The sequence below is a fragment of the Parambassis ranga genome, chromosome 22 (assembly GCF_900634625.1).
Source record: "Parambassis ranga chromosome 22, fParRan2.1, whole genome shotgun sequence".
Taxonomy (NCBI): Eukaryota; Metazoa; Chordata; class Actinopteri; family Ambassidae; genus Parambassis; species Parambassis ranga.
In genome coordinates this window covers 9,500,035-9,513,382 of record NC_041042.1, presented here as the reverse complement: position 1 = coordinate 9,513,382, position 13,348 = coordinate 9,500,035, and the positions used below count along the sequence as shown (strand labels likewise).

The 13,348-nt window shown below is 44.3% G+C and overlaps 1 protein-coding gene across 3 annotated transcripts in view; it reads right to left on the bottom strand.

Moving 5' to 3' along the window:
* tiam2a (TIAM Rac1 associated GEF 2a) overlaps positions 1–13,348 on the bottom strand; it is a 79,119-nt gene that overhangs the window by 33,619 nt on the left and 32,152 nt on the right. For 2 of the 3 annotated variants that reach the window (XM_028395217.1, XM_028395216.1), the window contains exons 2-6: positions 6,599–6,688; positions 4,613–5,794; positions 4,515–4,541; positions 1,284–1,719; positions 738–910 (exon numbers count right to left, since the gene is read on the bottom strand). In XM_028395217.1, coding sequence (XP_028251018.1) covers positions 738–910; positions 1,284–1,719; positions 4,515–4,541; positions 4,613–5,788 — 1,812 coding nt within the window. In that variant the 5' untranslated portion in view covers positions 5,789–5,794; positions 6,599–6,688. The remainder of the gene's footprint in view (positions 1–737; positions 911–1,283; positions 1,720–4,514; positions 4,542–4,612; positions 5,795–6,598; positions 6,689–13,348) is intronic. The other variant, XM_028395218.1, reaches the window with a different exon arrangement.

Here is a 13,348-nt window from a genome sequence, read left to right as displayed (position 1 = left end):
CACTGCTGTTCAGTTATTCTGCCGTATATCTCAAAACGATCATTGGGTGACAAGCTAAGCTTTGCTCGATCAATAGAAGAAAGCTTGATTAACAGTGCAGGCTATGAACTGTTAAAATCAAACATATATTTCCCCTACTAATAAACCAATTCACAGGCATCATAATGTTATCACTCTGGCAACACAAGCTAACAAACTGGTCGTACTAAAGTGGAGTATGATTCATTTGATAGGCCATGTGACAGGAGACAAAAAGGATTGAACTCAGGCAGTCTTCATGTTGGAGAGATGATATTCTCTTTGCTTGCCTCTGGGGCCGCTCTACACAGATATTTTATTAGATGTAGGTCTGGTAAGCTCTTGAACAGAGGAGGCAACACAGAAAGGGCAGAGGCCTGGTATGAGTGAGGATATGTAGGTCAGTAAACACAACGAGCAAATGTGATGTGCTCTCAGACTCCTCAGCAGGAAAGTGCTCTTGCAAGTTCCTCATAGGCTAAAATTGGTGATTTCACATGCTTTCATATCAAGGGGAGCCTAAAAGAGTGTGTCCTGTATAATTTAGCCATGTTCTGCAAGAGTGAGATGAGTCTGCATATTTCTGTGTGTTAACAGTTGGCAGCCTCTGGATGGGTGAAACTTCAATAATTTCAAAAACCTTAAGACTAATTACTAATGACCAGACTAAAGCCAATAAATCCAGAGATATGTTTAATGTGATGTGCGATGTGCTTTACCTGGAAGAGATAGACGTCTCCGTATGAGTTGCTGAGGCAGAACACGTTTTCCTTCTTGGGGTGCTCAGGAACAGCCTGGACGATGCTGTCCTCGGCCAGGAGGGCATATCGAGGCGACAGCTCCTGCTCCGGAGAGCCTTTACTGTAGGTTTCATAAAACAGCAATGTACATCCTAGACAAGGGATAAGACACAAGGTCAGAGAGATGGACACAAATGTATACAAAGCTGTTCTACTATATATCTGTAGCTTTTTATTGTTGTCACCTTCAGGCCACTTTTTATGTCAACATACACTCACATAAACACATTTCATGACCTAATATTATCAATTTGCCCTGAAGCAGGAGTATAATTCCCTGGAGGTGTTTATGATAGAAGAGAAGGACACTCGTATAATGTCAAATGTGAGGCTTCGCAGAAAACAGTGTGTCAAAACTGAATTACAAAACTGAAATGTAGATAATCTACTTAACTTTGAATTACTTTAAATCCAAAAGTCAGCAGATTCCTTCGCTATGTTCAAGAAAAAACGATTCCAACTGACCTTTCAGGGTCACCCAGTACTGCTTCCACTTGCGGCGAGTTACCAGCTCCAGCTTCCTGTCCTTATGCAGGGTGATAAGGGGTTTGAAGTACAACCAACCCGCCCGTCTGACCACGCCCTGCTCCTTTTCAAACAGAAGGTCCAGCTGCTCCAGGGAGCCCTCGGCAGACTCGCTGCTGCTCTCGCCCTCCTCTGTGGATGGGTCTCTTCTCTCGCCTCCACCCGGTCCGGTGCCTGTCTCCAGCTCCCTCATGAAGTTTTCATATATGTTCTGGCGGAGAGCATCGCTGGTTGTTTGGTGAATGGCTCCTGAAGATTGGGCCCTGGAGGCCCCAGGGAACCAGAGGCTAGAGACCTGGGAGGGGGAGCTGGTGTCCGCCGTCAGGCCATCTACTCCACTGTCAAAGGCATCACTAAGGTCCTTGTACCTGGTGTCCTGAGGAAAATGAGAGGGAGGTAGGTGAATGATTAGATCACCACAACTAAACACTGCAGTTATGTTGCCTGTAGAAGTGCTGAGCAGATTCACTGCTCCTATCTAAATTTATGAAACACAGCAGGTATGCCCCCAGACATACAAACCTCTATACAACACTCTGAGCTTACATTGGGGGGGAAGAATAATAAATCAAGTGTGCTCCTTTCAATTAGCCCCAAGGCACTGCAAAAGTTTAGAAAATCTAGTCAAACCACTTGAACTTACTTCAAAGTCTACATAACAGTGTAAATTTTTTGCTCGACTGAGAAAGTGGGACAGATTTCCTGTGATGGCACCTGGGAGGATGGAACCCTCCAGGCTCAGACAATTTCACGTCATTTGAGGTCTGATGTGGCTTCCCAATTCCCCAAATGAACACTTGATGGAATTGCACCCTTTCATGCCTAATGACAGCCTACCTACACTTGACTAGATTGCTGCATCGATTCTGCCTCTGGCAACAGAGTGGAGCACTCTCAACATGCAGACGCACAGTAGCTGTCACAGAAGCTCATTCTGTGTCTTTTGTTTGGTCACGTGTGTCACTTAGCTCTGTTCACGTCGTTTCCATCCCCTCTGTGTTTCACACTGTCCTTTTTATGAAGCAATTCAACAATTTGTTGTTGACATCATGTAACTGTAACTCAGCCCTCCCAAGGCAGCAAATGAACTGAATGAACTCACAGTGTTCACTTGAGGACAGCCCTTGTTCCACCATTATGTTCACCTGTCACCATGAAATACACTGTATTTGTGTGGCTTAGCCTTAGAAAAATGTGTACTGTCCACAGGGTGGGTCCTTTCCTAGTTTCCTTTAGCCAACACAGCTCATTTTTATCCTCACTCTCCCACTCCCCTCTCTCTCTCTCAGCTGCTTTTCATTACAAGCAGGTTCTTGGTCTTTGGCATCAGGGTCACAGGGTAACCTTTAAACCCGTAATTCCAGGTGGAGGGGAGCCAGAGCTGGAGGTTCTCCCGATTTCAGCTGAAAGGAGGCAATGTGTCCAAGGCGTGGGGATATATGGCAACAAAATGGCCCCCAAAAGATTGATAAGCCTCAGCCCCGTGCCAGTTTTAAACACCTCAAAGTCTCAACTTGTTCCAAGCTTAACCTGTCAATAAGAAAGAAAAAGTCCTGGCATCAAACACTGTTTTGTGTTTGATTTGCCTGAGTTTCCTGCAGGTGAATTATGTCAAGTTGCAACAAAAATGTAGCACATTTGTGCATTTATCTCTACAACCAGACTCTGTTTGATCTTATTAGTAATTTCACATTTTCTTGTGGATTCCTGCAGGCAAAAAGTAATCTGAATGCAACTTTATTTCTAGATGAGGAAATAAAAACAGGAGTATATCTGTGTCTGCCACCCAAACCATCAAGTACTAAGATAGGGCAATAAATTAGCATGGTGTTATGGCAAGCAGAAGCTTTATGGAGGGACATTACTGAAAATCAAAATGAATACTGGCAGTCTACGAGGTATTTGTCACTGTGGGGTCAGGCAGCCATGTCATGGCAAAGTATCTCATACATTTCACTCAAGATTATCTGCTGTTTAAGCACAAGGAGAGGCTTACAAATTCTTACATCCGCAAAGAGGAAAATGCTCTTTGAATACATTAATTGTTCTGCTCTGTCCTTTGTTTTGCTGCAAGACCCAACTCACTGAACCCCAATCCCTATTAGCAGATTTATTCTCTGAGGAACGTGAGGGGAGCTGAGACAATCTCAACACAACAACCAGAACAACCATAAGTCATTCATTAACATTAAAGAAGGGGTGGGGTTAAATCTTCAGCTAGGATTTAGTTTCACTCTGCAGAGCCCCTCGGAGGCTTACAGCTATCCTCTCGGCACTACCCAGACAGCGTACTTAAAACTTTTACAAGGCAAAGCTAAATGAATTAATGCAGAAACAATTGCTTTCAAGCCTCAAACACAAGCGAGGGATGCAAGTTTGGGCTCAGTTTAAACAAATGTTTTATGTCAAATTAAAGCAAGCAGGAACGTAAGAATCACAAAGTTCTTACAGGCACGTGTGAGCAGCATGCTCCGGTTATTTCTAACCTCTCCTCTGGCCTGTGCCTGTATGGCACAAGTATCATTTTACCCTGGAGAATTCATCTGTCTCATATGCCTGAATTTCACTATAGCATTCCTGACTGAATTCCTGAATTCAGATAAACCTTTAAAAACCATGCAAACTGCAGGTAACAAGCTGATGACTACAGATCCTAAAAATTACTACTGCATTACAATCAATCAGTATGCGAAAATACATAAGATGTTACCCACCCAGCAGATATCCTCATGACACCTGTGTATCCGTCCCTGCCTTCTCTTCCTCAGAGCATCATCCATGTCTTGCATTGTGCTAAAAGTCACTCCCATCCTTGTTCTCATCCTCACAAAAACAACAAGACCCAGTGCTGGCTGCCTTACAAATTTCATTTTGTGCCACCCCACTGTGCCCTGTCCTCAGCCAGCTGGTGTTGTGGTACCAGAGGACGGTGGTTGGTTCCCAGCCATGCCAGGACAACCACTGAGGTTCCCAATCAAATAAACCTTACCAGGCAGGAAACTGTCTGTGCATGGTTCTCTAATGTCTAGAACTAGTAATAAAAAACAAATAAGTCCAGCTCAACTGCATCTACAGCTCCACACAATACTGTGTGCTAAAACTATGAAAGCAGGGGGTGGTATGCTAGGTGAATACAAATGACACATATTTGTAACCTATTGTTTTACCTACCATATATGTAAGATCCCTGTATGAACCCTAGGAGTGAAGAAATAGTGTAAATCAATATCTGCCGAGAATATTCCTTTGTGATCAACACCTTAACATACCTGAGACTTCCTCTTCTTGCGGCTGAGGCTGCCTGTCCAGTCACTGAAGCGTCTGATGCGGTTTTTAATAGAGTCTTTCTTATGAAAGATGAAATCAGGTCCAGTCTGCTCCTGGTGCTGTTCCTGGTCAGGGTACTGGTCCAGGTCCTCACTAATAGTGTGAGCTTTGGGCCTGCGGCAGGGCAGGGTATATGATGAGTACTGGCGGGCCTCTGGGCATTCTTCTTCCAAAGGAACATCCAGGACAGATGCAAAGGAGGCCCGGTGTGGCTTTAGACATGGTGGGGGGTCGGGTAAATGGCAGGACAAGTCCCTGGCTGTGGGAAAAGTAGCAGCCATAGTTGGGTCCCTGTAAAGATCTGTGATGGACACAGGGGAGGCCTGCTCTGTGAAGGAGTCGAGTTGGTGGATGGGGGAGTGCACCAACGTTCTACTGGCCGGGGAAGGCTGCTCCTGCTCACAGAGCTCTGTGCTGGGCCCCCAGGGAGAGTCATACCAGGAGCCATCAGAGCTCAGTGAGCTTCCCTTGCTGGTTCTGGCTGTGGAGGAGGTAGAGGCTGGTGGTGGACCACTGCAGTGGTCATCTTGCCTACTACCACTGGAACCAGGCAAACTGGGAGTGGAGGCTGACTCCAAATTGGGAGAGAATTTGAGAAGCTGGACAGGACCGGATGCCTCATCCAGGAGGAGGGGATTGCCTGAGCTGTTGGTGAACTCCACCCTAAGACTGCCATCTTTCTTGATGACCACCCGTGGACTGCTCTGTTCCTGTAGGACTTCAAGCTCATCACTGTGCCCATTCAAGGTGTGCCCATTAAGCTCAGACCCATATGGATTATCGTCATAGTCATCTGACATATGCCGCCTCCATATACCACATCCAGGAGACCGCTGCCAGCGATGCTCACTTGGGCTTCCTCTCACTCCCTTGGAGACATAATCACAGTGCCGGGCTGAGTAAGGCTGTCGGCTTTTAGGAGGGGACAGGCATCCACGGCCAACACACCTGGCTTTGTACCCTGAGCCTACTGGTGTGTTTTTCCACCATGTGTGGGGTGACAGAGCATCATCTTTTCCAGCACGGAGCTTCAGTGAATATGGCTTCTGTTTCCCAGGGAAGATAAAGCTTGTGCCTTTGGGGCCCTGAATGCTGTACTGGCTCTCTGAATTTCCCATCCTGGCCTGGATAAAAATAGAAAAAGGAAATGTATTGTGCAGCTGGAAAACATATGACACTCAAACATAAGGAAGTATAATATATGCGTAGTACTGTATGACATAATGCCCGCTCATTCGTTAGAGACCTTAAATTAACTTATTACTCATAAACAATAAAGAGCACACATTAAGTTGTACCATACACACACACAGAATCATTTAAATTGCAGTGGCTGTTTCCAGAGTAAAACAGCAGCAGGTCTAATATCTTCCTTATGCCTTCCAAAGAGAATAGCCATAAGTAATTCTTTCACATCTGGTCATTAACATGTAAGGTCAACCCCCCTTTTATTTGACTGCATTCTTCCATTCTCTCTACGAAAAAAGTCAAGTGAGACGAACAAGCTTTAGGCTGTCGTGGTTGTTATGTGTGGCAATGTTCGGGACAATGAGAAATCACCCCCCAGACCGTCACCAACACTCTTACATTAGCGACAATGGAGCTGTGACCAGGCAGACATTTCATTACAGGGCTACCAAACAGACTGCTGTCAGTAAGAGGTTGTTCTTACATAATCATTGCATGTAAAGCCAAACACCTTTAACAGTCTTTCAATGAGCAAGTGGATTATGAACTAAAAGAAATGTCTCTACAACATGTTTAGCCACATATCATTGTAAGTATAATGACCTCACAATGATTAAATGGACCTATACATTTAGGGTGCATCCTCTGGAGAAACAAGAACTGACAGTGATCAGATTAAATGTAATTAACCATTATAATAATGACAACCCTGGCATGAAGACCACAGTGCTTAGACTCACCTCTCAGAAAATCTCTTCTCGGATTCTATGTGCGCGGCTCTCTCCGCCTCATTTCTCAAAATAAACTCCTTCCTCCGTCGTCTGGCTCATCTGAAACACACACACGGAGAAGTTGACTTAGTACTTAGTCTCCTTCCATGGCACTGTAATTTACTTTGTGTAATGAGCCCCATGTTTGATAACAGGTGTGCCAGTTAAAGAGTAGACCTAATCCCCAGCATTTGGCAGAGAATAATGTTTAGTAGGCAGCTGATAAACAATCACTAAAACAGCTCCATCACAGTATGAAGTTGTCTCACTTTCAAATACAAATATTTTCTCCAAAAATGCAAAGAAAATAAAAGAGATCCATTGAAGTTAACTCCACAGTAGAGCAGTGCCACTCTGGCTCCCAAGCATGACCAGTTTTAAAGATTCACTCCACCCATCCAACTGTAACTCTCTCCAATCAGCCATCCAAACCAAACATTTGTTGCATTTTTCCACCTCCCCACAAGTAAATGACGTCGTCTTTGATCGCATTTTGGGAAAGTTTTTCAAAGCCGGCAACAGTTTACCCGTCTGTTTATTTTTAAACCTTGGAATCCCAGCCTGCTCCTTTTTTTCACTCGTCATCACCAAATTTGTCCGGGAGGCAGGATCCAAAGCAGCGTGACTCGGTCTTGTGTGTGTGTGTAACACAACCCACCTACACGCATGTAGCTTACACTCCAGGAGGGCTTTCAAATAGTTCTAACTCCACTAAGCCTTGACTACATTGATGACAGTTGCACTTACATGTTTTTGACTCTAAATCGCCACATTGTTCTGAATTGATACCGACAAATCATCAGTCAAGTTAACTCCTTCATTCTAACAGGTTAAACTGGTGAGTAGTGATTAGGCACAAACCAGCCATGGAAATATGTATTGATAACAGATGCACAAACTGATTCAAATGTTTAAAGTAACTTTGTCCTTCAAATGTTCTTATCTTCAGGTCACAGAGCAGTGCATGTCAGCATTAACATTAAACAGGACAAATAAGTTCAGAAAAGTCACATCAGTGATTATTAAAGTTAAAAATGTGTCTGTGCAAATGAACCTGTGACTGAATATGTCTCACACTAGTGCATGTGTTCACTCAGACTGTAGAACAGCAGCAGAAAAAACAAACAAACAAACAAACCGGACAATTCCACATTTAAATGTATGTGTGTGCAAATCAACCTGCGTTACGTTCTTCCAGCGCTTAGTTTGGTCGTAAGCAGCACGATGACTAAACGTATCGCGGATTCTCGGCTGAGTGGAATTCTTTCAATATCTGCTGGCGGAGACTTCGCTGTTGTAATGTTTCCTATGTTGCTGTGGAGTCCGTAAATAAAGATCAAGTTCATTCCTTTGATCCGAGCAAAAGTCCAGTTACTATGGCAACAACCAACGCTCCACGCTTCACCTAATGCATGTGGCGGCACTATATACAGCTGTAGCCGGCGTTGTGTCCTCGTTGTGCTTTCTTCGGCTTTCTTCGTGCTCCGGCTTATGGTGACAGACGGTGAACCTCTGTTGGGAACGTGCTGCTCCGCATCATTTAACTAAACACCACTGCCTTCCGCCATTATTGTTATTGTGTGCTCACATGTGCGCGCTTGACGGTGATGGTGAGTGTACGTCTCACACAAAAATGCGTGATCATAACGAAACGCGACTAATCGCCGTAATCGATAAGTGGCGAATATTAATCGGTGACAGTTTTTCTGACGATTAATTGCACACGATACGATTTTGCACAAGCCTAGCTTTGCTGCACACGTACAGCATGTGTAAGGTTACAGTGTAAACAGCCAACTGCCAAAAGCCCTCACCTTCTGGATTAGGTGATCTGCAGCATTAAGAGTTTATCTGCTTCAGCTTGGATGCACCTTGACTGTGAGGTGAGATTAAATAGTGTTGGCAGAGTAAATGGACTACTGTAAAAGTGTCTTAATACGTAGTTTTGAGAAGGAAATTCCAAAGGATTTAAATATTTTAAAAATAAAGCAGGTGAAGCAGTCCTAAAGTTCAAGGACACGGCTGAGATCCAGGCGAATGTTCCAAAAAAATAAATAAATGTGACAAGGAGCCTTGCAAGAAAACTGATTTATAATTCAACAAATGTTTCGAATGAGTGTGAAAAAGAGGTACTTGGAAATATAGTGGAAACTTGGCAGGAAACATGCAGGTCTGGTAATGAACATCAATCTGAGCTGATCAGAGGATTAACTTAGACACTTGCTTCATTCGTCATGAGTTAAAGGGAGAAGGCAGTGAACCCATGCAGTGCTGATACAGAGAGATGGTCTAGGTGCTGTAATCATGAACCTCCTTATCCAAGCAGCTTTTCTTCCATTAATACACTGATAATTTCCAGCTTTGGCATGCCAGTTGAGTTGGGGCCACCCTGGATTAAGCCAAGCCGGTCGTGTTTATGCGTACATGCTCAGCTACACTTGAATGGTCCGACTCTAAACAATTCAGTCCCCTTCATTGCCCCCCTAGGAACCTGTGGGAAAACTGGAATATTTTCTTACTCAAATCTCCATTATCCCCTCTACATCCCAAGTCTAAAACCCTTGCTATGCATACACCTCCCGACCCGTGACTTCAGCTAGCATCACCAGTTTGCAGAAGCTGAAAACTCCCTTTACATGAATGCAGAGAAAATAAACAATGCTCTTTCTGAAATAAAGAGTGAGAAAACAGCTGCCTGTTGACTACACCAGAAGTCAACATAAAGCTGGTTGTCGAACTTGTCACAACGACTGCTTTCTTTTAACACTACTACTGATGCCTTTCTTGTCAAGTTTATTCAAGCTGAGCAGGGCTGTGAGTCTGAAAGGCTCAAAGGCGTGCCAACACACCAAGACGCACACACTTGCCTTCTGCTGTGAGCTGAACTGAAGTATTGTGCGACGGTTTTGAGCGAACAACAAGACAAGTCTTCCTTTTAGCTGCAAAACTGCTGCACCCAGTCTTGAACTCTCCCTCCCTCTTCCCCTTCAGTCCTCTGTTTCTGTCAAAAGGCTTCCTACAGGCCATCTGCTCAGGGGCCAAGGGACCACTGCCACCCCATCGCTCCTCACACACCCCATGACCTGGCATTCTTCTCAGGCTGCCCCTGGGTAACTCCTACGTAAAGCTCCTTGTTTAGTCTGACTGTGTGTGTGTGTGTCTTGTGTCTGGAGCTCAGGATAACGGTGAGGAATGAGCCACACCTTTGCATGGTATAAACACAGTAGGTGCATGAAGTGTTAAGGAAGTAATCGTCTTTTTCCTTTATGAAGACCACCATAGATTTGTTGTACAGAGGCGATGACCTAAACCTGGTTCACACACCCATATGTGGATCTGGACAACTGCATTTGACTCTGATCTGTACGTCCTTGAATGTTACCTAAGAAATAAGGCTGGTAGAAGAAACTATTGACACAGCAGTGTGAACACACAGGGCAACTCCCCTGAGAACCAAGCCTCACACAATATCATGATGCTGTTAGCACAATTTTTAACCTACTCTGCCATAAAAATGTAGAGATTTTGCTGTAGTGCAATCAAAATACAGGCCATTAATATGGCACACTGTAAAGTTACAATGTGGTTCTGGTGGAAGAAATCATAAACAGCAGTGCAAAAGACAAAGTGGCCGAAATAATGCCTCATAAAACAGGGTAGTGACAAGGTTTTGTGCTATTTGAATTATTATGCTGTGAACTAAAAGCAATGAGGTCATTTGTTATTGGTAGTGACTGTTAACACAGTCGCACTGCCTCCCTCCTGTCAAATCACAGCCCATGGGACTTGTCTCTTATCACTTTCCTCTGGCGCTGTGACAAATGAGATCTTAAAGAAACAGCGTGGCCTAAGTCAGAGCTTAAATTCAAACATATGCAAAACAACAACAGGAAGTGTAGAAGAAAGAAAGACAACAGTGCTACTGGAGCCAAAGACCAGGCCCCCTCCTGCTGAGTTTTTGTCATGTGAAACAGAAGTATCTTGTGGTTGTTTTCTTATGAGGAGAAATGTCTATCTATGAATCACTCGCTGAAAGCCCATATTACTGTGTGGCGGATCCAGCCAAAGCCACCAAACATCCATCAAAGTGCTTGTTAAGTGTCTTTTGGACTTTTTCATTATACATTTAGAAGCTCTGCGCCTGGCTCCTGACCAAAAATGACATGGCAGCCTCTTGAAAGATTTATACACGTATGCCACTGCCATTCCAGAGTGGTGCCAAGAAAGTGAAAATGTTTTCAAACGGTATCATACACTTCGCTCCCACCACAGAGGGATGGAGACACAAAGTTGTCTAAAGTTTGTCAAACTGAGTTATTCTCATAAGTGAGGTGCAAAATGCCCTGAAAGACACCAGCAGAAGTGACAAAGTCTGAGACTGTGAAAGGTCACTTATTTACAAGGCTACATGCTTAAGGCATATACAGCAAGGTGCACTGTACAGAGATATAAACTAAAGTACAAAACTAGCATAAACAAATTGGAACCAAACAGAACTCATACATGCAAATATATAGAGTAACCCACACCTGTGTATCTGGAAACACAATACAACCTCAGCCCACTCTCAATCCAGTTATTGTGAAAGACAAAGGGGAAGAAAGATAAAATAGAGTCCGTAACATGGCTTACCTCTGTGGCCCAAGCTTTAATCTAAAAGCTCTTTGAAGAGCTTGCAAAGGAGAAATTTAGCTGGTGTTCTGTGATCTCAAAGTGGATTCTCCCTGGGAAGGCTCATTGAGTCTTAAAGCAACACACACAAACTGCATCTGACTCACACATCCAGACACACTGGAGGACACGTGGAAACTCCCTCCCGGCTTTGGAGGAGCAGCGAATCACAATCCTCCCAGGGTAACCCTGGGTAACACGGTGCCAAGAGGAAAAGCCAGCAAGCCAGGGAGGAAAAAGTGAAAAATTCTCAACAGAAGAGCTCTCAGAAACAGAAGGATGTTTTATAGCTCTCGTCCATGTAGAGCCTCCACTGCAAAAAGACTTCACTGCTCAACTGTGTTGTTTTTCCTATATCCAGCTTTTCCGTTGGCTGGGAGGAGGATGCCGGGCTTGTTGCAAGCCGAGGCGGTTTTCCATGGCAGTTTGAGGTGATTGGGCAAGACAAGCTGGCGTGTAATGGCGCTGCCTGGGAGGCACTGGGGAGGGCGCAATGACTAGAGCTCTTGTCTGACCCTAAATACCACAATGACCCCAGGAGGAGGCCAGCGAGGCCAGCTCGCTACTGGGAAGACAGAGAGAGAGAGAGAGAGAGAGTGTGTGACTGTATGCATGACTGACTGTAAAAGAAAAAAGTGCAGCAAGTGAGGACAGACGTTTGGTGTGGAAAGGAGCAGGGTTAAGGAGGAAATGACACAGTCAGGAGGAAACAGACGTTTGAAAATGTGTAGGGGTCAGTGAGGACATCAAATCTTAACAAGAAGCTCATGAAAAACAAAGAAATTAAGCAAAACCTTCCCTACAATTAGGATTTCTGAAAGTGTCATGACTAAGCTTTAACCCAGCAGAGACAAACACACGCATGCCTCCATTTGTCTATGGTTCACATAACTGTGGTCACACAGTCAAAATGAAACCCATTCAGAAAGCCACACCAGAACATAGCACAGCATCAAAACTGGACAACGCTCGCCAAACAGTTCCAAAAGCTGCTGCCTGCTCTCTCATGAGCCAGGTGTTTATTTTCAGACTGACTGAGCAAATATTATTAGTGTTCCGGGACATATCACACAAATTCTGTACATGACAAGCATGACATGAGAGCCTATAACATCTATAACTACAATGTTCAATTTGGTTCTTCACCAGAAAATCATCTAGGTCTCAATAGCTATTCAAAGTCATGTCCACGCCACGCTGTATGAGCAGCTGTGGAATAGCCTTCCATCAGCCTGCTGCTTGACATAGAGTCATCAGCACCAGGACACAATATCAGCAGCGTTCACCAGCCCTAAACAACATTGTTAACAACACAATAGTCCTCGTGGCCTAGTCGGCGCTCCTCTCAAAGGCCTTTGTCTGGCTATAGATGGAGGCAGCGAAAAGGTTGGTCAACAACACGCTCAGAGTGCCTGAGAGGCATGAAAAGACTAAAGCACTGAGAAAAGAAGGGAGAGGCCTGGAGGGCCGCTGTGATGCATATTCATACAGAGCAGGTGCTGGATCTAATTCCACCCAGCCAAAAGCTCTGACCCCTAATTATGACCAATTAAAGCTCCTGCATGCTCCACTCTCTAAAGCCAAATTAAATCCCTCTATCGCCAAGCTCTGGGCAACTGATACAGGCACAGACCTTCAACCACTGAATGTCACGTTGCACTACATAATGTTTAAATCGAGAAATTACTGACAGCGAACAAACATATGTGTGCACACTGTATGGAGCAGAGGCAAGAGTATTAGATTTGTATGTGTGTTGACAAAGGGTTTGAGGGTGTTATCGGCAGAGCTCTGCCTGAGGATAATACCTGAAAACACAGGGAATCCCCTCTAATACTGAGGTCTAGATGACCTACGATGGCATCATCCATGTATCTCACAGATGATGTTCTCTGATTTTAAAACACACCAATAAGCCACCAGGTGATAACAACAAACTTGAGCTCGCCTAACATGGCTGTAATACCATCTTATTTATTGTGCAAATAAAAGTTACATTAAATCAAGAAAAAAGAAAAACTATATTTAAAGTTTTAGTGTTTTTAAAGA